This window comes from Benincasa hispida, chromosome 6 (assembly GCF_027475165.1).
Source record: "Benincasa hispida cultivar pf3 chromosome 6, pf3_genome.v1.1, whole genome shotgun sequence".
Lineage (NCBI taxonomy): Eukaryota > Viridiplantae > Streptophyta > Magnoliopsida > Cucurbitales > Cucurbitaceae > Benincasa > Benincasa hispida.
Genome location: NC_143483.1, coordinates 51,486,988 through 51,512,747, shown reverse-complemented (window position 1 = coordinate 51,512,747; position 25,760 = coordinate 51,486,988). Strand labels below are relative to the sequence as shown.

At 34.9% G+C, this 25,760-nt stretch overlaps 1 protein-coding gene across 1 annotated transcript; it reads left to right on the top strand.

Moving 5' to 3' along the window:
• The first annotated feature begins 3,347 nt into the window (after positions 1-3,347).
• LRS1 (Transducin/WD40 repeat-like superfamily protein) lies at positions 3,348-19,686 on the top strand. Its single transcript, XM_039034146.2, has 19 exons — positions 3,348-3,647; positions 4,426-4,535; positions 6,108-6,263; positions 6,540-6,605; positions 6,706-6,795; positions 6,964-7,269; positions 7,383-7,480; positions 8,115-8,150; positions 8,396-8,516; positions 8,658-8,894; positions 9,325-9,420; positions 9,530-9,595; positions 9,855-9,893; positions 9,982-10,116; positions 10,532-10,893; positions 14,877-14,970; positions 17,389-17,562; positions 18,345-18,456; positions 19,210-19,686. The coding sequence occupies exons 2-18, from the start codon at positions 4,437-4,439 to the stop codon at positions 18,441-18,443; spliced, it is 2,274 nt and encodes a 757-aa protein (XP_038890074.1). The 5' UTR covers positions 3,348-3,647; positions 4,426-4,436; the 3' UTR covers positions 18,444-18,456; positions 19,210-19,686.
• The last annotated feature ends 6,074 nt before the right edge of the window (positions 19,687-25,760 follow it).

Here is a 25,760-nt window from a genome sequence, read left to right as displayed (position 1 = left end):
TTGATTCTCTGTTCCCTTCTGATCAATTATCTTAATATCAAATTCTTGAAGGAGGAGAACCCATCTGATCAACCTCGGCTTTGCGTCCTTCTTTATCATCAAATATTTGATTGTCGAGTGATCAGTGTGAATGAGTACCTTGGTTCCCAATAGATATGCCCGAAATTTTTCCAACGCAAAAATCACAGTCAGAAGCTCTTTTTCAGTGGTGGTATAATTAAGTTGAGCAGGATTCAGAGTTTTACTCGCATATGCAATGGGATGCAAAATATTTTTCTTCTTTTGCGTTAATGCAGCTCCCATCCATACCCGCTTGCGTCTACATGAGTTCGAATGGGAGTGCCCAATCCGGCGCAATCAAGACAGGTGTGGTAATCAGCGCATATTTTAAAATTTTGAATGCATTGAGGCAATTGTTGTCAAATTCAAACTTCATGCTTGAGAGGTATGAACTTGTAATGGTGATGAGGTAATCGACTGCTTAACCCCTTCTCTGAATAATGCACTTGGTATTTATAGGGCATCAAAGGTGAAATGCGGCTTCTCTCTCCTGGTTGTATAGATGAGACAACTTTAGTTCTTGACTGATGCGTCGGATAATTGTCACCGATAAAGCTGGATGTACTTTGTGACCGTTATCGGTTGTCAACTTAATTTGGATCTGACTGCCGTCAGCTTTCTGTCCCATCAATCTTAATTGTCCTTTCGTCCGGATGCGTCCACCATGTTGCGGTGAATTTCTTGGGTGAATGTTTGCGAGCACGATCAACGCAAAGTTTTGCGGTGAAGTTGCACTCGACCATTGTATTCCTATGATCGCATTCTTTGCATTGCGTTAATGCATTATTCTGCATAAAAATATAAAGATCAATTGCTCTAATGCATTGGACGCATGCGACCGCAATATTATAGGATTTATGATTAATGGATGCAATTTAACATATTTCATCAATGCAATCCAACATTGTTTAAGGATTTAACACTATGATAACGTGCATTTCTGTCCGTTATCACATACTTGACGATGATGAAAGATCCATTTATGGCCATAAGGAACAAATTAGACTCACAATGTAAGTCAGTCTACAGAACCTAAAACTTAGGCTCTGATACCAACTATAACGACCCTAGTTTCTTATCACATTATAGGACGCTACTTTATGCATGCATAGGCTTAATCGTATATTTTCTTTTAAACCATCAAATAAAAGAGCCAAATTTTATTTAATAATGCTCAAATGAGCAAAGGTATGAAAACGTAATTAAATAATAATAAATAAACTAAAACAAAACAAAATAAAATAAAATAAAATTTACCGTTCGGGGTACCCCTAAACCTTACTTTAAAAATGAAGGAAATAAAATAGTCAAATAATAAAATTGATGTATTTTGCAGGGAAGTGTAAGACGCCTAACTCCTAAACCAGATTTCAAAACATGATACTAGGTGCGAAAGCAGTAAATCGTCCTAATGGCCAAGTCACGGATCTCTCTTGTCATGTGTCAGTCAGTTATTACCCTTACCTGAAAAATAGGGAAAGAAAATGGTGAGTATAAAAATATACTCAGTAAGCAGCCCACTACTGGGCCCACTCAGTGATCTGTTAGTCTATCCATTGGACCAAAATACACAAGGGCATCATAGACATAGACATAGGCATAGACATAAGCGGTGAAGCTGAAGGCACGCTTTCATAAGTAGTGACACAAAGGTCACAGAAATAAACACAAGTGGTGATCCAAAAAAAGACACCGTACATAAGCATAAGGTGTGGCCCGAAGGCTCGCATGTGCATAGCCCAATGATAACACTAACAACCACTAAAATCTCATATGAATATAAGCATACAAACAGTCAACAAATAGTCAGTACAATCTCAGACATAAGCATGCAATCAAGGCCATGAATCAACATCAAATTTTAACACCACTACCTATACATCAACTTTATCATAGTTTACTCATACATCAAACTTTATCACAGTCTATTCATACATCGACATCAGCACCCTATCCCTAGCCTACTCATGCATCAAACCTTATCACAGTGTTTAGTCTACTCTTACATCCAACTTTACACAGTACTCTCATACGCCAACTACATTTACCCATATCAAATTCCATCACAATTTACCCATAAATGACACAAAAATTTTCAGCTGACTTAACAAGATCTTAGGGCAACCGGCAGTAAACCACTTACCTCAGGATAACGAACTGTCCCAAAACGAGACCTTACTTCTCTTGCAAACTTCCTTCACCGTCACACGTTCCTGAAACCAATTGCAAAATCCATAGGCAAACGTTAGCTTAGGCCCAAAAATCCCCAAATGACAATGGGCTGCCAAAAAAAGAACCGAACTTACCCCAACAGACCGATCGGTCGGACTGCCGCGATTCGACTGCTAACAGAACCGACGACAACAGGTGGATAGAGAATGGCGCTTGGAAGAGAATAACCCGACGCGACTGGAACACCCACGATAGAGCAACGACTTGGTTGATGGCGCGGACGATCGCGCTGGAAGACCCATGATCAAGCGGCGGCTTGGTTGACAACAACAAGGAGGCAGATGTGGTCGTTGGAGGTCGAGCTTTGCAGCGGCGCGAACCAAGGCTTCAGCTAGGTGGCGCGCGGTCGACGACGGAGAAGAAGGAAAGCAACGATCGGCGAAGAGGCACGCGGCTAGAGAAGGAAGAAGAAGAAAAAAAGAAAAAAAAATCATTTTTTTCTTTACACGCAGCCCGAGGTCTCCAATCTTACCCTAATTCCTTCTTCCTTTTCCCAAATTAACTAACGATTTTCTTTTCTTTTCCTTCCCTTTTTTTTAAAAACTTTGAGGCGTCACAATAATAATATTTTTGTTCATATCAAACTTCGAAATTAAGAAGGGAATAAAACCATCCTGATTAAAATAAAACAATATTATTTTACTAAGATGGTAGTTATCACAATGTTTTTAAAAGTATAAATGTTTAATTTATATATTTTTATATATTACATTTTATTCTCAATTAAAATAACTATTATTTTTCCTCAATTAACTTCCAACATTTTTATAAATTTATTTTGTGACTTATTTAAAAAATAAATCCCTCGTATTCATAAATCAGCGTTGTAGTTTTAAAATTTTATAATTAAGTTCTAACAAATAAATCCCTCTTAATCATAAATTAGTGTCGTAGTATTAAAATTTTATAATTAAGTTCTCTGCAACCACGTGCAAGCATCAAACTAGTGGTCTTTAAAAAACAATACGGAGATTGTTAGAAATGTAGGGGTGAATTTGTAATTCCGCCTGGTTCAGTGTACAGTATACCAGTGCCGTTGATTTGTGCTCAGAGGCCGGCCCCATACGAACAATCTAGGGCTAGGATCGCGAGTACAGATTATCTCTATTATCGAGCGCGTCGATTTTGCATAGTTTTATCTGTTTTTTGTGTAACAATTTTACCCTCGATCAATCCCAAAAACCGAGTCAAAGACTAGGCCACAATAAAATCGAAACAGAGAGAGCCCAGTTCATAGTTCTCTCTCTCTCTTCAACGGGATTTTCTCTTTCTAAAAATATTTTGCAACTTCCGTAGTGGAACAAGAAGGACGAAACCCAGAATCGTTGAATACAGCTTCTAATTCAATTCTGAAGGTTAGGCTTTCGTTTCATCTACCGTAATTTTCGTGCTCTTAAGTCTGATTTTCTTCTCTCTCTCCCTTTCTTTTTCGGTGGGTGTTCGTCGATATCATCATACGTACATTTATTTTGGTCTGATTTTTGTTTTCTGAATTCCGTGTTGTGGAGTTAGTCTGAATTTAGTTGCTCATAGGCCTCAAATTTCACTTCTGTGATCTGATTGCTGTGTTTTGCGAAGATCAATTATGTGGGCTTTTTGTGCTTTTTTCTTTTCTATTTTAGTTTTGTCCTCCTTGGCTTATTTGGGTGTTTGAGAACTCTAATGGGTCTGGTTTAGTTTTTGGTGATTTGTTCTGTAGCTTTGGTGTGGTATTGGAATTTGAAATTGTTCTTGGTTAGTTCGGGATGTTTATTGGAAATCTATTAGAGAAGCCCGCTGCCATATAATCTTTGGCAGCGGTTGGGAATTTGGTTTTTCATTTATGATTCCTTATTTTAAGATTGTTTTGAAGCTCAAATAAGTTCAGAGGAAGTTTTCCCTCTTGATACCGCATATGTTATTTTGAATCCAACATTAACTTTCTGAAGGTGATTGGGTTTTTCATTTTAATGCTTTAAATGATATTTATAATGATCGGTATACTAGTTGGTGAAGTACATGTTATAGCATATTAAGTGATGAAGAAATAGTTTCCTATTGGACATTTAAGTTTTGGTTTGCTGTGTTATGATGCTGGATGTTTGTATTGCCATAGTACCTTGCCAGTTAATTGTTTGTTTTATGTGTTTTTAGTGAGCTCTGCAATGCACCGAGTGGGTAGTGCAGGGAATACATCCAATTCTTCTCGCCCCCGCAAGGAGAAGAGGTTGACGTATGTCTTGAGTGACGCCAATGATAGTAAGGTAATGTTTTTCCTCTTTTTTTTTTTGGGTTTTTAAATTTTATTACTGTATCAAAATCATATTTCCTTTTTGCATACCGATTGATTTCAGGCCTTTATCATCGTCGTGATAAGAACCACTATTTGAAAATGGGACTAAATGTACATTAATTGGACATCAATTTGTGAAGCTCTCATGAGGATATTTATTGACATGTCATGCTTTTGTATGCATATACAGTACCAAAATTTGAAAAACCTATACATGAAATTTGCCTTCTTGTGGAGCATCAAGCCCTTGTCTATGTCCTTTTCTTATGCTACATGATATATCTAACTTTTGCATTTGACACGAGTTCATAAATTAACTGGAACTTCTTATGCAATCCTTCATGTAAATTTAACAAAGATGGCTTGGAAACTGAGGGAAATGCGATCTTTTTATTCAATGCTTCAATTATTTCCCATGAAGGCTTCTGGTTCTGTAATATGTTTCTTATTTGAGTTTACTATTACATATGAGCTTGTAGTTTACATTTGCATATGAGCTTGTAGTTTACATTTGTTTATTTACTTTTAGTCTGAGAAGGAGCTTATGAGAGAGCTATCATGCCTAGTATCTGATTATGTTCCTCCAGAGATCTCTATTCTTATTCCTTTTCCATATATTTTTATATATATAATAAAGGATAAGGTAATTAAGTTGAGCTATACAGTGTTTTTTAGAGTTCAAGGTGCACTGAAGTGCAATAACTTTCTGTAGCTTAAGTAGGAGGTGCAAAGAAGGGGTGAAGTTCTAGGGCAAGGGCTTCTTTAGAAGAATTTTTGCTTTTAGGGTTAGCAAATTATATAAAGAAGGAAAAAAAATCATAAACGCAAGGTTTCTTATGTTTATGGTTAATCTTAGCATGAAAGGAATCAAATATTTTGTATTCCACTGTATAATCATGAGATACAAAGCCTTCTTATATAGGAGAATAAAAGGAAAGTATCCTATTAAGAATAAAATAAAATCTTTAATTATTTTACAACACATCAACATATGTACAACCAACAGTTAGTTATTTTTCATTTTAAAGAAGCAAAAACCCTAAAGGCAAGTGTTTTTGCATTTACGTTTAGTTAAACTTATTATTATTTTTCTAGTTAATGAAGCTCGGCTTTTCAATTTAGGGCTTCACTGGAAGGCACATGTATGTGTGTGCTTCAAGGCTCTTTGTATAGCACTGGAGTTAACTTTTTCATGGTTCATAATCTACACTTTTCCTTTAGATATGCTATTTGCTTTAGTTTAGATTCTTTTGAGTCTATATTCATCTAAACTAAAATGTAATTGCATTGCACTCCCTTTTTTTTAATTTCTTTTTGAGAAGTGAAATGATGAATGAAATAAAGGAGTAAAACTCCAAACACCTAGAGTTGTATTACAAAAGAGCCTTCCAATTAACAATTAAAGAAGAAAGACTATATTCCGAAAATGGGTGTTGACATTAACACCAATAAATAGCATGAAAGGTAATTAGATCCATAGAACTATAATCCAAATGCATTGCACACTTAGTCTTACAGGTTTTGTATCTTTCAATTTATGTAGCATTCTGCTGGTATAAATTGCTTGGCTGTGCCGAAGTCTTCTATTGATGGCTGTGATTACCTTTTTACTGGGAGCCGTGATGGTACATTGAAAAGATGGTCACTAGCTGAAGATGTAGCCTCCTGCTCCGCCACCTTTGAGTCTCATGTGGATTGGGTATTTCTATTTTACGTTTTCCTTTCTCCCATAGGTTTCTCTGTTCTTAATAATAGTTTATTGTGGACTCATAGTGCTTTGATGCCTTTTTTGGTTTCTATATAGCATCTAAGTCTTTTTTTTTGGGATAAGACTAGGTATTATTTCAGATTGAGAAGGAATTGTTGGTGATACTGGAAATAGTAATTCAAGATAAAAAGTGATAATGAAATAACATAAGAGAAGGTATTGCATCTAAAAGATTAACTTAACAACAGCACTTTTCCTACTTTTCAGGTTAATGATGCGGTCCTTGTAGGCAATAATAGGCTTGTTTCTTGTTCTTCAGATGGCACTGTGAAGGTTTCTTGGTTTCGATATTCTTCATTCTATTTTCCATCTCCTGTCATGCTGTTAATGGTTTGATTGAATTATTTTGATATATTGTTTTGTCCTATGCTAGACGTGGAATTGCTTATCTGATGGAGGTTGCATTAAGACTCTGCGTCAGCATTCTGACTATGTGACTTGTCTTGCTGCAGCAGAAAAAAATGTAATTTCTTTGCCAAACTTGTGTAAACCTTGTGGTATCCCCTGATGAAAAGATTGCTGTATGTGAAAGCCTGTAGTGAGTTTGTTGGATTTTGTCATGTTGTTTGGGACTAGTATTTTATTTTATGTGGGTTGTTTTCTGATCCTATCGTAGTATCATGCATAATAGAGCAATGTTGTTGCATCGGGAGGTCTTGGAGGGGAGGTTTTCATATGGGATTTGGAGGCTGCATATGCTCCAAGTTCGAAGTCAAATGATGCAACTGATGATGAGTGTTCAAATGGTATCATTGCTTCTGGAAATTCACTTCCAGTTACAAGTTTACGCACTATCAGCTCTAGTAACAACATTTCTACACACGCAAATCAGTCTCATGGTTATGTTCCAATTGCTGCAAAAGGCCATAAGGAATCAGTTTATGCGTTAGCAATGAATGACAGCGGGACGCTTCTCGTCTCTGGTGGAACTGAAAAGGCATATTCTGACTCCTGCACACACTTGTTTGGTTGACATATTTAATTATCCCAAGCTTGCAAATTGGACTTTACTGTCAGTTAAAGTTAGCTGTTTCTTCTCACTTCTGCTAGGTTGTTCGTGTTTGGGATCCAAGAACTGGTTCGAAGACTATGAAGTTAAGAGGACATACGGATAATATTAGGGCTCTACTTTTGGACTCAACTGGCAGGTTGGTTATCTGGAGTCTTTCTTTTCTCTTTGGACAATTTTTTTTCCTGGTGTTTTACTAAAACCTAGTTGTCATGACAGTAAGTTCCATTCCTTGAAAGTGGTTCCATAAATTTCTCGGAAGTGTCTATATGTCAAGTCATCACATTATTCATATCTCTATTAGAAAGTGAAGTTCCAAACTGCGCATTGTATCATGGTTCTATTATTTTCGGGTTGTTGTAGGGAGTTGTGTTTAAGAATGTTTTCCAATATAAAAAATCAATGAAAACGTGTTTGGCAGTGTTGTTTTTCTTATGTTTCATCATTCATGGGTGACTTATCTTTCTTTCTTCTTCTTCTTCTTCTTATATATATATATTTATGAAAATAGGTGACTTTTCTTTTTCAGGAAAATGATCATTATTTTTCTTTCTAAATTCACAAGTTCCTATTAAATAGTGGTTTTCAATGCATACGAACTTAAATATTTGCTACTTAACTGATGACTTCTGAAAAAGAGCTTGAGCAAACTGCTGGAAACCACCCCTTTCTCTCTCCTCTTGGAGCTATCTTTTGCAATTGTATCACTCTTGTTGCTTTGTCCATATTATTTTTATTTTTTTGGAATTATAATAGTATTTTCATGGCTGCAGGTTCTGCCTATCAGGATCTTCTGATTCTATGATCAGGTAGATGAATCTTGCCACTTCATTTATTGTAATGTTTATGTAACTCGAATCAATGTTGTGTTTTCCTTCTCTCATAAAATTATTTCAAGCATTTCCCTGGCCCGTCAGGTTGTTCTCTATTTTTTATTTTTTATTTTTTTAAAATTTTTTTTGAGAGGAAGTCTGTCTTTCTGATGTTTCTTATAAGAAAAAAATGAAAATATTTCAAGCATTATAATATGAAGCCGGTAATTCTCTCCTTGCAGACTTTGGGATCTTGGTCAACAACGATGTGTGCATTCCTATGCAGTACATACTGATTCTGTTTGGGCACTAGTAAGCACACCATCATTTAGCCATGTTTATAGTGGTGGTAGAGACCTCTCTGTAAGTCCCCATTCTGTTAGATTTTTCTTTCTTTCCATCTTTCCTCTCATTTTTTTTTTCCCTTCCTCTTCTTCTTTCTTTTTTAAAAATTGATTCTTATGTTTAGTTTTATCTTTATTGACCATTTCTGTTTATGTTCAGTTGTATGTAACAGACTTGTCGACGAGAGAGAGTCTTTTGCTTTGCACAGGGGAATATCCCATTCAACAACTGGCAATACATGATGAGAATATATGGGTTGCAACTACAGATTCTTCTATCCATAGATGGCCAGCTGAAGGGCGTAACCCTCAGAAGGTTTTCGAAAGGGGTGGTTCATTCTTAGCTGGAAATCTATCATTTTCTAGGGCAAGAGCTTCCTTAGAAGGATCTACGCCTGTGAGTAATTCTTTTAGTTATTTTTACCTGATTACATTTATTCAAGGTTTTGCTATCTCATTTTTCCTAATGACTAAGTTGTGTATGTACTCATTTCTTGTTTCGTTGTACTTTGGTATTTGGATATTATTTTTTTTAGACACAACTTGTCTTTTATGGTTGTCAGTTGAACAGCGCTTTTGTAATTTCTCTGGGTTTTGTGGGGTTTTGGCCTTTTTTCCGTCATATCAATGAAATTTTTTGTTTGTTGTAAAGAAAAGGTTACATATGTGTTCTGGTCTTCCACTAACTTTCCACTAAATTCTACGGTTTTTTTGTAGTTCTGGTGTGCGTGCTTGTGTTTAATATTTATAATTTCAATGATAGTTTTTATTATGATTCTTGGACTTGGGAAAAATGAGGTAAATGATTTTCTTAAATTGTTTTATAGGTTCCTGTATATAAAGAACCAACCTTCACCATTTCTGGAGCTCCGGCAATTGTTCAGCATGAAATTTTAAATAATAGGAGGCATATCCTGACAAAGGTAATTGTATTACTTAAATGGCGAACTCTCTACAGGCATATATGCCTTTTTCTCCTCTCTATTCGTATGATGGACGGTACCTGAAATTTGATGTGATTTTCCATTACAGGATGCTGCAGGTTCAGTGAAGCTATGGGAGGTTACCAGGGGCATTGTAATTGAAGATTATGGAAAGGTTGCATTAGTCATTCTTGTCCGTTATGACTTTGCTAAAATTAATTGAATTGCCAATAACACAAATCAATGCTTGATGTGGTCAATGGTCATTGAAAGGGGGGGGGGGGGGGGGGTGGTGTTGGGGTGTGGGGAAGCTTGATGGACACATGGAGGAGTGAAATTCCTCTGTGAAACAAAGTGACATCTAAAATGCTTTAGTCAAATGTTAATTTCGATAACATTGCATTTTTTTTTTTGGTTTTAATTAAACATTTTAGGTCTCATATGAAGAGAAAAAGGAAGAGTTATTCGAGATGGTAAGATTTCTTTTATACATTACTTGTATTATAATTTTACCATTTTTGTTGGATGGACAGTGATACTTTGAATTTGACACGACTCCAGGTGAGCATTCCTGCATGGTTTACTGTGGATACCAGGCTTGGGAGTTTGTCAGTTCATCTGGACACTCCCCAGTGCTTTTCTGCAGAGATGTATTCAGCAGACCTCAATATTACAGGAAAACCGGAGGATGATAAGGTGGCCTTGGAGCTCTCTATTTAATACTTATATAACATTTGTAGTCATAGAACAATATCGTTTCTTGTTAATGAAATTAACAAAGGAAAAAAAAAAGAGAGAGAGCAAACCAAGGACGGGATGTATTAAAGGATCTTTGGAATCGATTAAGTGATAATGTATTTAGTACCCTTCAAGTATCTTGCCTGAGACATTGGATATTATGTAGTTTCATGACTATCTCATCAGTCATCATGTCAAAGGTGCTAAGACATTTGACTATGAATGGTGAGTTAAAAAACTGTTCTCGGTTACTGAAGTTGAATCATGATTGATGGAAGGAGTAATCAATTGATAGCTTGAGCGTTTTTCATCTTCCCATAGGATATTATTCAACTATCTTCAAGTACTGAATTTTTTTATTTTTAATTTTCAGGTTAATCTAGCTCGAGAAACCCTTAAAGGACTCATGGCTCATTGGTTAGCCAAAAGAAAACAAAGATTTGGGTCACAAGCTTCGGCTAATGGAGAAGTTCTTTCTGGGAAGGATATTAGTGCAAGAAGTCTTTCCCATTCAAGGCTTGAAGCAGATAGCAATGCCGAAAATGACTCCATGGTCTATCCTCCATTTGAATTTTCAACAGTTTCTCCCCCTTCAATCATTACGGAAGGTTTGCAAGGTGGTCCCTGGAGAAGGAAGATTACTGAATTGGATGGAACGGAAGATGAGAAAGACTTTCCATGGTGGTGTTTGGACTGCGTTTTGAATAACCGTCTACCTCCAAGAGAAAATACCAAGTACATTTCCAAATTCAATGCTCACCTTCCTACACACTTCTTTCTTTCTTTCTTTCTTTCTTTTTATTATTATTTTATTTTATATAAATAAAAAAACAGATTATAGTGCATACTTACGAAATTTATGCCGCCGCCCAGTCAATCATGAAGAGAAGTTAAAAGAGAAAGCCTTTCGGCGTGCAGGATGAGGAATCCCTAAGACTAAGAGGGAGGCGTATTAAAAAATAAGCTCCCTTGTAGGTCAATAAGAATAATGGGAATATTTTTATAAAAACAGAATAATGGACATATTACATAAAGATTTGTGGTTGCCAATCGTAAAAAAGAAAGATTTATGGTTGCCACTCCAGGTGGATGGCGAATGCTGTACATGAACACACGGCAAAAAATCTTACATTTGAGAAGTTATCTGAGAAGATATTCAAATTTCTCTCTTCCCAAATCTGCCAAAGTTGTGGTCTAACACCTTAATAGTCCCGTGGAGACTTGCCAAACAAAAAGCTTAACCTTCCTAGGGATGTTTACCTTTCACAATGAGGTAAAGGTTGAATCACTTAAGGGAGAAAGGATTAACCAAACAAATAACAAAGAATTTATACGAGAACCTTTTGGATGCACTAGGATTCCAAACACAAACGTCCCTTCTCCTTAGAATACAACAAAACTCCTCAAGCAAAGAAAGGTCCACAATATCTCATGTCTTCCTATCAAACAAAGCATGCTGAAACCCAGTGAAGGCGAAAAGAAGAAATGGGTTGAGACAAAACTACAATCATTGATTGATTGATTCCTCATTTTGTAGGACCTTTGGAGGGGGTTAAAGGCACTCACCGGAACTTGTGGAAGGATATCTATAAAGAGCTCCATTCTTTTGTTCATTTGGTTCATCGTGTGTTGGGGAAAGGGAAGGAAACATACTTTTTGGAAGATCATTGCGTCGGGGAGAGGCTTCTTAACTCTTTGTTTCCTTGTCTTTATCATCTGTCTTCCCTAAAAAAGTCATTTTGTTTTTTACTTCTTAGTGTGTTAGGAGCACCTATTCTTTTTCTTTCGGGTTTGGTTACTTTGTTTCAATAGGAAAGCAACGAATATGACATCTCTTCTTTCTCTGCTTGTGGGTCATTCCTTGCGTGGGAGATGGGATCTGAGGGTTTGGAGTCTCAATTCTTTGGAGAGATCCTCTAGTAAGTCGTTTTTTTCGTAGTCTGGTTGATCCTTCTCTCCAAGGAGCATTGGTCTTTTCGGTAGGAGGATAGGATAAGATCCCTAGGAAAGTAAGGTTCTTTACTTGGCAAGTTTGTTTGGCCATTCTACTATATTCTTTGTTGGAAGGTTTAGGAAGATCCAGACCATATTCTTTGGCATTGTGATTTGCGAGTTCTACTGTATTTTTTTCCCTGGACGCTTGGTTTCTTGCATGCTCGACACAAGAACACTAGTGATATTATTGAGTAGTCCCTCCTCAATCCACCTCGTCGAGAGAAGGGTTGCTTTATATGGCTTGCTAGGATGTGTGCAGCCTTGTGGGTTTTATGGATGACGGAATAGTGGGATGTTTAGAGGGGTGGAAAGAGACCCTAGTGAGGTTTGATCCCTTGTTCTATTTATGTTTAGAGCGATGCTCTATGTTTTCTTTTTCCCTCAAACAAAAGCTGCATTGTGATAAAGATCCATAGGAAAGTAAGGTTCTTTACTTGGCAAGTTTGTTTGGCCATTCTACTATATTCTTTGTTGGAAGGTTTAGGAAGATCCAGATCATATTCTTTGGCATTGTGATTTGCAAGTTCTACTGTATTTTTTTCCCTGGACGCTTGGTTTCTTGCATGCTCGACACAAGAACACTAGTGATATTATTGAGTAGTTCCTCCTCAATCCACCTCGTCGAGAGAAGGGTTGCTTTATACGGCTTGCTAGGATGTGTGCAGCCTTGTGGGTTTTATGGATGACGGAATAGTGGGATGTTTAGAGGGGTGGAAAGAGACCCTAGTGAGGTTTGATCCCTTGTTCTATTTATGTTTAGAGCGATGCTCTATGTTTTCTTTTTCCCTCAAACACAAGCTGCATTGTGATAAGATCCCTAGGAAAGTAAGGTTCTTTACTTGGCAAGTTTGTTTGGCCATTCTACTATATTCTTTGTTGGAAGGTTTAGGAAGATCCAGACCATATTCTTTGGCATTGTGATTTGCGAGTTCTACTGTATTTTTTTCCCTGGACGCTTGGTTTCTTGCATGCTCGACACAAGAACACTAGTGATATTATTGAGTAGTTCCTCCTCAATCCACCTCGTCGAGAGAAGGGTTGCTTTATATGGCTTGCTAGGATGTGTGCAGCCTTGTGGGTTTTATGGATGACGGAATAGTGGGATGTTTAGAGGGGTGGAAAGAGACCCTAGTGAGGTTTGATCCCTTGTTCTATTTATGTTTAGAGCGATGCTCTATGTTTTCTTTTTCCCTCAAACACAAGCTGCATTGTGATAAGATCCCTAGGAAAGTAAGGTTCTTTACTTGGCAAGTTTGTTTGGCCATTCTACTATATTCTTTGTTGGAAGGTTTAGGAAGATCCAGACCATATTCTTTGGCATTGTGATTTGCGAGTTCTACTGTATTTTTTTCCCTGGACGCTTGGTTTCTTGCATGCTCGACACAAGAACACTAGTGATATTATTGAGTAGTTCCTCCTCAATCCACCTCGTCGAGAGAAGGGTTGCTTTATATGGCTTGCTAGGATTTGTGCAGCCTTGTGGGTTTTATGGATGACGGAATAGTGGGATGTTTAGAGGGGTGGAAAGAGACCCTAGTGAGGTTTGATCCCTTGTTCTATTTATGTTTAGAGCGATGCTCTATGTTTTCTTTTTCCCTCAAACACAAGCTGCAGGAGGAAGGAGAAAGGTTCTAATTTTCATGCTTTATTTAAGATTTTATAAAACTTCAAGACTAAGCTTTGGGACACTAAACTTCCATATCGAATTGTGACCATGGGGGTATTCAGCTTTTAGCTTGTTTCTGTCAGCTTTATAAAGGTGAATCTTGTTGGGAAAACCCTTGATATCTAAAGGGAGCACAGTGTTTTGTCCGCAACATCACCTAGCTCTTAAGTATCAATTGTTGCCATCGCTTTCAAATTCTCTATTCATGATTACCTTTCTGAAGCCAAGGTCCTAATTGTTATTCTCTATATTCCAACACCCTACCTCCGTGTCATCTTTCCTCTATGATACAAGGAATAGGTCCGGGAAAGATTCCTCCAAAGAAGAGGATCCCACCAATTTCTCTCTGCAAGATTCAATTCTGCCCCCACCTTTTCCCTTTTTCCCTTTTTTTTTTCTTTTGGGTTAAGTAACAAATTTCATTGTTGAATGAAATTTACAAAAAAAAAAAAGGCCGAAGCCAAACCAAATGGAGTCACAAAAGATCTTTCCAATTGGTTAATAGTGAAGATAGATTCTATGATCTGTAGAAAGATCTGCATTTGCACCAAGTGATGGCATGATATACAATGATTTCAAAAAAACTATCAAAAGAGCTTCCCTTGTTGAATATGCAGTTGTTCCTCTCCTTCCATGTAATCCGTAAAAAGGCATGAATCAAGTGCATCCACATGACTCTTTTCTCTTTAATGAATGGATGGCCATCGAGAGTATATGAGAGGAGACTGATGATGTCATTGGGGAGTGCAGTATGCCATCAAAAGGAGGATAATATCTCCATCCAAAATCTGTTGGCATACTGAGTTGATAAAAAGGTGGCTAGGTGACTCATATCGATGAATTTGAAGAATGCATTGTTTTTGGCTATATCGAACCAAGGTCTTCCTTTAGTGCTACATCTTTCAGTATTTCTTGTATGGCATACGCTGGGTGTGGTTTTCAAGCTTATTAGTAGGGTTAGAGTGATTAAGATGTAAAGAAATATCTATTGTGTTAGTTGAGATAAATCCATCCGATGTTTCCTTGCTGATGTGTTAATTTAAAATACTCCCTGCAGGTGCAGCTTTTATCTACATCCTTGTGAAGGTTCCTCCATTCAGATCCTAACACAAGGAAAACTAAGCGCTCCTCGTATTCTGAGAGTGCATAAGGTCAGTTTTCTAATTAAGTAAATAATTAAATTATTATTATTATTATTATTATTATTACTACTACTACTTTTATGCTACATTGGTGGCTTTGCACGAGTATTTTCTCTTTAGAAGAAACACATTGCATTGCATTTCATTATCATCACATCAGCAAATAATACTCACTCAAATATTTGCGAGCACTTCTCCTTGTGAAAAGTATGTATATTCTAATAGTCTTTCACCCTTTATACTTAAAATCTGAAGTACACTGAGGTAGACCAATAGGGTAATCTAGTTTTATATTCTCTCAAGTCTTTTTCTCTTTCCTCTTTGTCAACAAATCACCCAGAGAAAAATTATTTAAATATCATAAAATAACAACATTTCATTAATTATATGAAATGTTGAGAACAAAAATAGAAGGAAAGACAAACTTCCATCCCGGCAGAAAATTCCAGTAGGGATTGCTAATTGATTTTATAAAAAGAGGTCAAGTTATAGTTATAAAGAGGATTTCTAAGGTTGAACCCCAGATCGACAGTTTCAACGTGTATATTTTTTTGTCGTCTTTTTTAGGTAACTGTAATATCTGGTTGAAAATTACCGAGGGGAGAGGCAGTTTACTATATTATTTGGTTTCTGGAGTTAATTTACTTTTCACTCATCAACTAGTCTGCATGCTATTTGCTTGATTCTATCACATAAACAAATATCAAACAAAGAAAAGAAAAGTGAGGTTCGATAGGAGACCGATGTCAAGAGTTCTAGGGGCGGTGGCATGAGCTTTCCAAGAATACAAAGTTCAACAAGTTGAAGAAGAAGGTGGAAATGGTGAATAGAATTGGGAGGGATGAGGAGACCAGAAGAGATTCTTCTATTTGTAGAGAAAATGAGAGAGAATTGGGAAGAGCGCTGGTGGAAGAACCAAATTTCGGAGTAGCAGAAGAACTAGTAGTAACAGCATTAGATCAAACGGTGTGTCAATATACAGGAAATAGATATGAAAACTGAATAATCAATTTCGAAGGGGGAATTCCAATGGCTAGTGGTATTAAGTCAAACAGCACTTCATAGTTAATCAATTGCTTTGGAGAAATTGGAAGCAGTTACAAGACCCCATCTGATTTAAAGTTGGGAAGAATTTTGGAAATTTCTTCTATGAGGCTTACGGGCGACTCATTTCAATACTACACATGAGAAATTTCTTGCTTTTCTACATGATACTCTGTGAAGGATTGATGCTGTCAATTTGAGTAGTTGCGACACCACCCAGCAGATATTTGAGTTCATCCTTGAGATTCAATTTTTGAGTAGGCTAAACGTTGAAGCTAAGGCTGAGCTTTAGGCCGCAGCCAACCCAATGGGCTAATCTGGAAAATGGACATGGCCTAGTGGATAGGCGTAAGAATGCAACCCTTGAAGATACAAATTCAGTCAACTAAAGAACTTGAACAATAGTAATTATCATATTTGAACCCAATTTGGATTCTATAGGATAGGGGTTGCTATTGCTAGGTCTAGAAAGGTAGCAGGATGTTTTGATGTGATAGGCTGTCTAAGAAGCACAGACACTGATATGGGTATAGGATATGGTGATATGCCAATTTCTAAAAAACTAAGATACGGATACGTTGAAGATACATTATTTTTATTTATTTCTTTATGATAATGTCCAATTAGTTGTTATAATACTTATTTTAAGTTAGATTAAAGTAGATTTAAGAAGAGAGTGAATACATACGAAAAAACAAAAACACATTATTTATTATTATTTTTTTTATGACCATCTTCGGCGAGCCTTTTTTTTTTTTTTTTTGCATGGACGAATAAGCTCATAATTTGGCATCCATTGAAGATAAGTACCATATCCGAACAATGGAGAAACTTTTAGATGAATGGGTCGATGCAACTATTTTTTTTCTGCCATTGACATCAAATTTGCGTACAAAATTGCACACAATAAATTCAATACTAGTTCCTATTAGGATCTTGTAATTGGTACAAATTTTATATCATGTGGTACCAAAAGATTCACAGATTAGATAGATTTTTCGTTGGGTCATCCAGATGGATAATTTATTGGCAGAAAGGGATTTTTATACCCAACCCAACCCTCTTACTATGTTGTGCTTGGAGGTGGGCGTGGCTTGAAAAGTCTTGTTTCCTTCTCCAAAAAAAAAAAAAAAAAAATGTCTGCCAACCCTGTGTAATTTATCACTTATATCAGGACCTAGTCTTTTGCGTTAGTCTGCTACAGGATTACCAACGAGTCGCATCCAGTCACCTGACAATCTACTGTGTAATTTCTAGTGCACTTGATTACTTGTGGCTGAAATTTAGTTTACGTTTGTTGGAGAATTTGAAATATGATAATTGTGTTATAATTTCAGGTTGATTGAATTTGATGTTGAATCCATTTGCCTTTTAATAATGTAGGTTGTAAATTATGTCATAGAGAAGATGGTTCTTGACAAGCCATTGGATAATGCAACTCCAGATGTTCCTTTTGGTCCTGGACTCTCTTCGACAGTTGGAGATGGATCATTTCGGTCTGGTTTAAAGCCTTGGCAAAAGCTTAAGCCTTCTATAGAAATCTTATGCAATAATCAGGTAAATGAAAGTACATTGTCTCGTCCGTGTGGAAGGATAACAATGTAGCCTCTTTGCTAGGCGTTCAGGCACTCAAAAGAGTTGTGGTACTGAGTTGTATTAGACGTTTCTTATTTAACTCAGGTTGAAATATAATTACCGTTTTGTTTCATTTTCCAATTTTTCTAACTTACTTTACACCATTTTTCTAAAAAAGAAAATGCAACTTTTCATTGAAATAATGAAAAGAGACTAATGATCAGATTACAAAGATACCGAAAGCAATGAAAATAAGTCAAACTAAACCATAGACAAACAACGACAAACAAAGAACTATGCTGGAAAATTAAAGCCCTTCCAATTTAAACCTTACTTTACACTATTAAAATACTCTGGTAACTGAATTTGAATCGAAATGGTGTAGGCCACTGAGTTTCTTTCATAATAATCTCATCTGAATTGTTTGGCCGCCAAGTTTCTTTCATAATCATCTGCTTTGTTTATTTTGCATATTCATCCTTTGTTTTTAATCAAAAGAAAATTGTGTCTTTCTGAAGTGCAGAATGAATGAATTTGTGTCTCTGGTTAAAACTAGATAAAATTTTGCTTCTAGTCTAGTCAATCTTACCTTTGTTTCTCACCTTTCTGGATGAATGTGGGTGCTGAAGTTCATTTTTGCTGTTATGTATCTAAGTATCTTCGCATCTTTGGTTTGTATTTTTTTGGTGTTACATTTAGCAGCTCTTCTTACACACGATCTCTGTTTTATTTATATTTATTTATTTATTTTTGGTTACATACAGGTCTTGTCTCCTGATATGAGTTTAGCCACAGTTAGGAATTACATCTGGAAGAAGCCAGAGGATTTGGTTCTCAATTACAGAGTGGTTCAAGGCAGGTGAACGCATGCAATAGGTTAGTATCGCTCTTGTATTGTGCATGGAATTTTCTTCCTCATGAAAGTTCTGAATAGGCAAAAATATTGTTTTGCAATGAAAGTTGGTTTCTCTCTCTCTCTCTAATAAATATTCCTTGTAGTCCGTAATTTTTCAGGTAATTCTCAATTTGAACTATGGCGTTCTAAAAATTTCAATTCTACCCCTGAAAATTATGGGTTTTTCTTTTAGGGAAAAAATATTTAAAATTTATTAACAAAAATCTTATGTCTTGTCAAATTATTGTTTTATTAACGTATTTAATCATGTGGATGTACACAACTTGGAAGAAATGGATTTCGTTGTGGGTTGGATTTTAATAATGGACGAGTTGAATTTAATGTGTAGCTATTCAAGTTGCATGTTGACGTGTTTAAATATGTTAGTGAAGCAATAATTTAATGACGTTAATTTTATCAAAATTTTTATGAAGAGGATTTAATTTTGATAAATAATTTTATTGTGAGTTTTGTGGTCGCTTATGGTAAAAAAGAAAAGAAAAGAAAAGAAAAGAAAAGAAAAGAAAATGGGAATGTTTTCAAATAGTTTGCAAGTATGAAAACCATAAACAAGAAATAAGATACAAGAATTTTCTTTTGAAAAAAACAGAAGATTGACATGCACATTATCAAACGGGTCCTCGAAAGATTGGAGGGGAAAAAAAAAATTCTACAATGCATCACCGTGGCTAAGCTTCTTGACCTTTTTTTTGGTCCTGTTAACGTTTATGTAGATGATTCTTTTGTGAGGAAACTGGGAATGCTGCTTCATTTTGGGGTGCTTGATATGAATGAAAGCGTTTAATCCAGGCATTGCAAATCTGAACATCATCAACCCATTTCTCAATTCCGCATTGTTTCTCGAACCTGCCGAGAATTTTCTGGTCATCATTTGGAAGGTGAAACCGCAGGCGCTATAGATTTTTCGATCTTCATCTTTTGCCTGCAAGGTGTAAGTTTTTACAAAATACTGCAGTAGAGAGGAGCCTTGGGTTGGGTTATTATGACATGGAGATATTTTTTTGATTTTGGAGGAGAAATCAGCAATATGGAAAATTTGGTGGGAGGGACTAAGTTTAGAGTAATGATGTGGAAAGCTGTGTAGATTTGAATGGTGGCTTACATACTTTAGTCTTAGAAAACCAAGTTGTGAAGGTTATTTTTGTTTTTATTTATTTATTCATAAATAAAAGGAGGTCTCTCTTTGCGCTCTTCTGCTGGAACGAAGCTCTTTTATTTTCAGTTGAAAATTTTGCCCTAGTTCTGCTGTTTTTCTCCTGCATTAACTTATTGGATTATGTATCTTGAATGCCATTGTTCCTCTAGTTCTTATTTTGGCTACATGGATTTTAGTGATTGTACCTATTTAACCTATAATATTGATTTAATACGTATCTGAATTTTGAGATATGAACTCTTAAACCAAAATGATAAGTTTCTTTATTACAGTAAACAAATCTCTGAACAATGTAGATGATGGTCAAATTAACGTGGCATGGAGTGGGTGCCATTTATTTATCATAGGCATTTACTATAAGTTCCTCCGTAATTCAATGGTATGAATCCCCACCAAATGCCTCCATTTATAGGTAATTTGACAAGTAAAAGATGAGTTGATTTGGACTAGTTGTAAGACAAATGGCCAACATGTACAGAGACACATAGAGACATGAAGGATGAACATCTATTTTATTGTAATATTTATATAATATTCCCTTTCAGATGTCCATTATATATATGAAATATTTACTAGGAAAAATCTCAATGAAAGCAAAAGAGTACATATTTCATATAATTTATACTTCCAAAAAATACAATATATTTGCTCCCCCTATGAAAACATTTGAGATCTTTGAGTCATCGCATTTCAATGTTGTGCACCAATTTCTCCAAGGTTGCGGTAGGTAATGACTTCGTAAATAAGTATGCTAGATTATTCTTCGAACAAATTTGTTGTATAGTGACATCACCATTTTCTTCAAGATCACGAGTGTAGAAAAACTTTGATGAAATATGTTTGTTCTATCTCCTTTAATATATCCTCATTTGATTTGAGTTATATGTGTTGTGTTGTCTTCATATAACATCGTTGGAAGATTTTTACTAGAAGACAAACCACATGTTCCACGAATGTGCTGGTTATTGATCTTAGTCATACACATTCTCGACTTGCCTCGTGAATTGCAAGAATTTCAACATGATTTGAGGAAGTAGCTATTATGGTCTGTATCACTAATCGTCATGATATAGTACTCCCTCCACATGTGAATAGATAACCTGTTGGAGATCTAGCTTTGTGTGGATCAGATAAATATTTAGAATATGCATAACCAACTAGAACAAAATTTGATTTGTTTGGATAAAACAAACTTATATCGATTGTTCCTCGGCAATTACGTAGTATATTCTTAATTGTTCCAATGTTCTTTTGTTGGAGAAGAACTGTATCTTGCTAATAAATTTACTAAAAATGCAATATCTGACCTTGTATTATTAGCAAGATACATAAGTGCACCAATTGCACTAAGATATGATATTTTAGAACTAAGAAGTTCTTCATTATTATCTCGTGGTCGAAATATATCTTTCTTCACATCTAGTGAACGAACTTCCATTGGAATGTTCAATAGATGTGCTTTGTCAATATAAAATCTTTTAACAACATTTCTTATATAAGTTGACTGATGAATAAATATTACATATGTTAAATGCTCAATTTGCAAGTTAAGGATTTTTTTTTTTTTTGAGATTTTTCTTCTCAAACTTTTTTCTTAAGATATTCTATTGCCATTGAAAGCTATTTTAAGAGTTCCAATTATATTTAAATCATCAACATATATAGTTATAATAGCAAATCTTGACTATGATTTATTTATAAAAACACATGGACATATTGAATTATTTTGATATCCTTCTTTAAAAAAATATCCACTCAGGCAATTGTACCGCATTCATCCTAATTGTTTCAATCCATATAATGATCTCTGTAACTTTATTGAATACAGTTCTCGGGAATCTGACTTATATGTTTCAGGTACCTTAAATCCTTATCGGATTCTCATATAAATATCATTATCAAGAGATCCATATAAATATGTTGTGACGATATCTACAAGATGCATGTCTAGATTTTCATACACAGTCAGACCAATTAAACATCTTAATGCAATTGCATCTACCACTAGAGAATATGTCTCCTTATAATCAATAGCAGGTCTTTGTGAGAAACCTTGTGCAACTAGTTTTGCTTTATATCTTATGACCACATTATTTTCATTTCATTTTCTCATAAATACCCATTTGTATCCTACAAGTTTGTCACCTTCTAGTTTTCGAACTACTGGTCCAAAAATCCAATGTTCAAAGTGAGTTTAATTCTGCCTCGATTGCTGCTTTCCACCGAAGCTAATATTTTCTATATCAACATTTCTTCAACAGATTTTAGTTTAGGATCCTCATTTATAGATATAATATAAAGAGCAAAATTATATGCAAAAATAGTGTCAATAACTACATTAGTTCAGTTCCATTTTTTCCCTATCATGACATAGTTTATTGAAATCTCATTATTATCTTTAGATATTTCGCTTTCCTCACCAGCCATGTCAAGGATTCTTCATGGGTATTTTCATCCTCAACCAAGTTTTATTGACTATTAATTATTTTTCTTTTTCGAGGATTTTCATCTTTGTAACACATTGGTTTACCACGCTTCTAGCGTGTTCCAGACTCATTAGTGACAATTTGCTGTGTTGGGATATCAAATTTTGATAGAACATTTGCGGTTGGTATATGTAATTTAGTTACTTTCTTTACATCTATAAATGTATCTAGTAGCCGATTTTCTATATTTTGAAAATGAATTATTTTCTGAACTTCAAGTTCACATTGATCTGTACGAGGATCTAAATGAGACAATAACAATGCAGTATATGTAATTTCTTTTTCCAACTTCATAATTCTTCCCTCTATTGTTGGAAAATTTGTCTCATTAAAATGAAAAGCAAATCGTGCAGTAAATAAGTCACCCCATCAGGGCTCAAGATATTTGATAATTGATGGGGAATCGTATCCAACATATATTTCTAACCTCCTTTGAGGACCCATTTTAGCATGTTTTGGTGAAGCAATTGGAATATATATACTGCATATCCAAAAATTCTCAGATGGAAAATAGTTGGCTCATGGCCATAAGCTAATTGTAATGGAGAGTACTTATGATAAACTACTGGCTAATGTGTACAAGTGACGTTCTATGTAAAATAGCATGTCTTCATATAGATGTAGAAAGCTTAGCTCTCATAAGCAATGATCTAACAATTAACTGCAAACGATTTATAAATGATTATGCTAAACTATTTTGTGTATGAATATGAGCTACAAAATGTTCAACACTTATCCTAATTGACATACAATAATGATCAAAAGATTGGGATATAAATTCACCAGCATTATCAAGACGAATGCTCTTTGTTGTATAATTAAGAAATTGTTCTTTTAACTTAATTATTTGAGCAAGTAATCTTGCAAATGCAAGATTTAGACTTGATAATAAGCACACGTGTGACCATTTGCTGGATACATCTAATAATACCATAAAATATTTAAATGGTCCACTTAATGGGTTCATAATTCCACCTATATAACCATGAATTCGTTCTAAAAATGTAGGGGATTCAACTCCCACTTTGGTTAGTGATGGTCTAATTATTGATTTGCCTTGAGAACAAACATCACATGATAATTCATTAGATTGAAGAATCTTTTGGCTCTTCAATGGTTGTTCATTTGAATTCTCAATAATTCTTCTCATCATTATAGACTATGGATGACCTAATTTGTCGTGTCAAATTGTAAATATGTCTGGATTCATCAACTTCAGGTTCATTATTGCATATGTTTCAATTACTCGTATATGATTATAATATAATCCAGAAGATAAAGCAGGACAACTTTTTCAATGAACGTTTTTCATATGAGACAGTAAATATGATATAAAGATACTCCATATTATTCTTTCTATCAGTCCCAATATGATAATCATTGTAGCATATATCTTTAAAACTTAGCAATTTTCTCTTTGATTGACTAGAAAACAATGATTAGTAGTTGTAAATTTTATTCCTCTAGGCAAAATAATATTTATTTTCCAAATCTTCAATCAGGTTTGTAGAACCTGATATTGTATTTACGTTTGCTTCCAACATTGTCAATTTAGAGAAGTAATTTTTACTTGTAAATATTGTGTGTAGTTGCATTGTCTGCCAGACATGGATATTTTTTGCTCTTTTTTTAATCACCCAATATATGAAAATGATCCATGTTTCTTCATTAAAAGAAAATAATTATAATAAGAAAAAAAACACTTGGAATATACAAAAGTTAACATTAACAAAGAAAAAACATGAAAATAGAAGAAAAAAAAAAAAAAAAAAAAAAAAAAAAAAAAAAAAAAACACTTGTTATGCCATCAATTGTGCCAATTTTCTCTTTAGGAGATTTGAAAAAATGTGCTACATTCAAATCTGTTATAGGATGGGTCGAATATATCATTATCCTGGTATGCAAAATTACCTTTCACATTTTTTCCTTTTTTCTTCAGGGGGCTTGATAGAGATCCACTGAGGGGATGTTTGATGGGTGGGTTGGTGTTGGGTTGGGTGGGCTTAAAAAGCCTACACTGTGTTTGGTGGACACTCAAATTAAAATGTTAGGTTTTAAGCCCACCATTTTACCTCCTCAATTTCTCTCCTCGTTTCACTCCCGATTTGCAGTGTTTTAATTACTCTGCCCCTCTCTCTCTTTCCGTCATGCGTTTTCATTAATCACCTCTCTCTCTTCTCATCTTCAACCTTCTTTCGCCGTTCGGTTTGTTTTCTTCATCTGGTCTCTTCATTCTCCCTCCAGCTGGAATGTGTCATATTCATCTCTTTGTTTATCTTTTTTGGTTTGTTTGTATGTCTATTTTTTTATTTTTTTTTTTTGTTTCTTTGTATGTCTATTCCTCTCAGACTTCTTTGGTTTCTTCTTAGATCGGGTATATCGAACGCTTTTCTTGTAGATCTAACGATATTTCGGCAGATCTAACCATTTTCTTGGTCGATTTAACCATTTTTTAGTATACATGAACGATTTTATAGTAGATCTAGTTTTTTTTTTTAAATGTAAATTTGTTTTCGATTACTTTATTTGACGCTGAAGATTTGTACATTGTCCTCTTGATTTCCTCATGCCATATTCTTCTTTGCATGTTTGATTTTTCAATTCCAAACTGTTCTGATTTAGCTTGCATGTTTGTAACTACTTAGGGTTTACTCCTATAATTTGTTCTTCACCTCTTACAATCAGTATCCACTTTTGTTTCCACTATCTCGAATGGGTTATATTTTTTTTTATCCATTTATATTGTATTAAATACGTCTCTATTCTCCCTTCCTCTTTTGATATCTGTTATGTTTCTTAACTGTCTTCCATACTTTTTTTTTTAATCCAGATTTTCTCTTGCCGCTTTAATATTAAAGCGTCCTTCCCTCGTTGTTTTTCTTATGTTTTTCCATCGAAATTGGACGACGAGTGAATTCCTGGTAGGGGATGTTGGCTGTGTTATTGGAGCTTGGTGAGGGGTCAATCCACCCCAATAACTGGTTTGTTTTCTATTTTTTTTCCTTGAAGACCAATGATGATTTGTTCCAAAAATCTGCAGTCTTATATTTGAGTATGATTTATGTTTTAATTTTATTTCCTTTCGATTTTTAGATTTAAAAAAAAAGGCATGCATCTCTGTTTTTCCTTATTTTTTGAATGTTTTTTTTTAAAAAAAAATTCCTTTCAATATGTTCTTTCTTATCTTTTAAGTATGATTTCTATTTTAATTTTATTTCATTTCAATCAGTTTTTTGTTCTAACTCTGGTGAATGGATTTTTTTTTCTTCATTCCATAGATTTTGTTTTCAGTATTCAAATAAATTTATTTTTTGTATATTTAAATTTGAGTTCAATTTAGAAGTATTGAAACTATTTATTTTCTTTGCTTGAAGTTGGATTTGTTCCAATGAAATAGTTTCTTAAAATCTTGAGACTTTCTAATCTGTATTATTATGTCCTTTAATGTGTGAGATATTATGTTGTATTTATGTCCATTTTAGTTCAACCATCGAATTAATATTGACCTGACCATTACGTAATATATTTGTTTTTTAGTTAACTGTCTTTAATATGAGTTTACTGTAATTACTGTTTGAATTTATTGAGGTTAGGTGCACTTAAGTGTACCTAACTTTCCTCG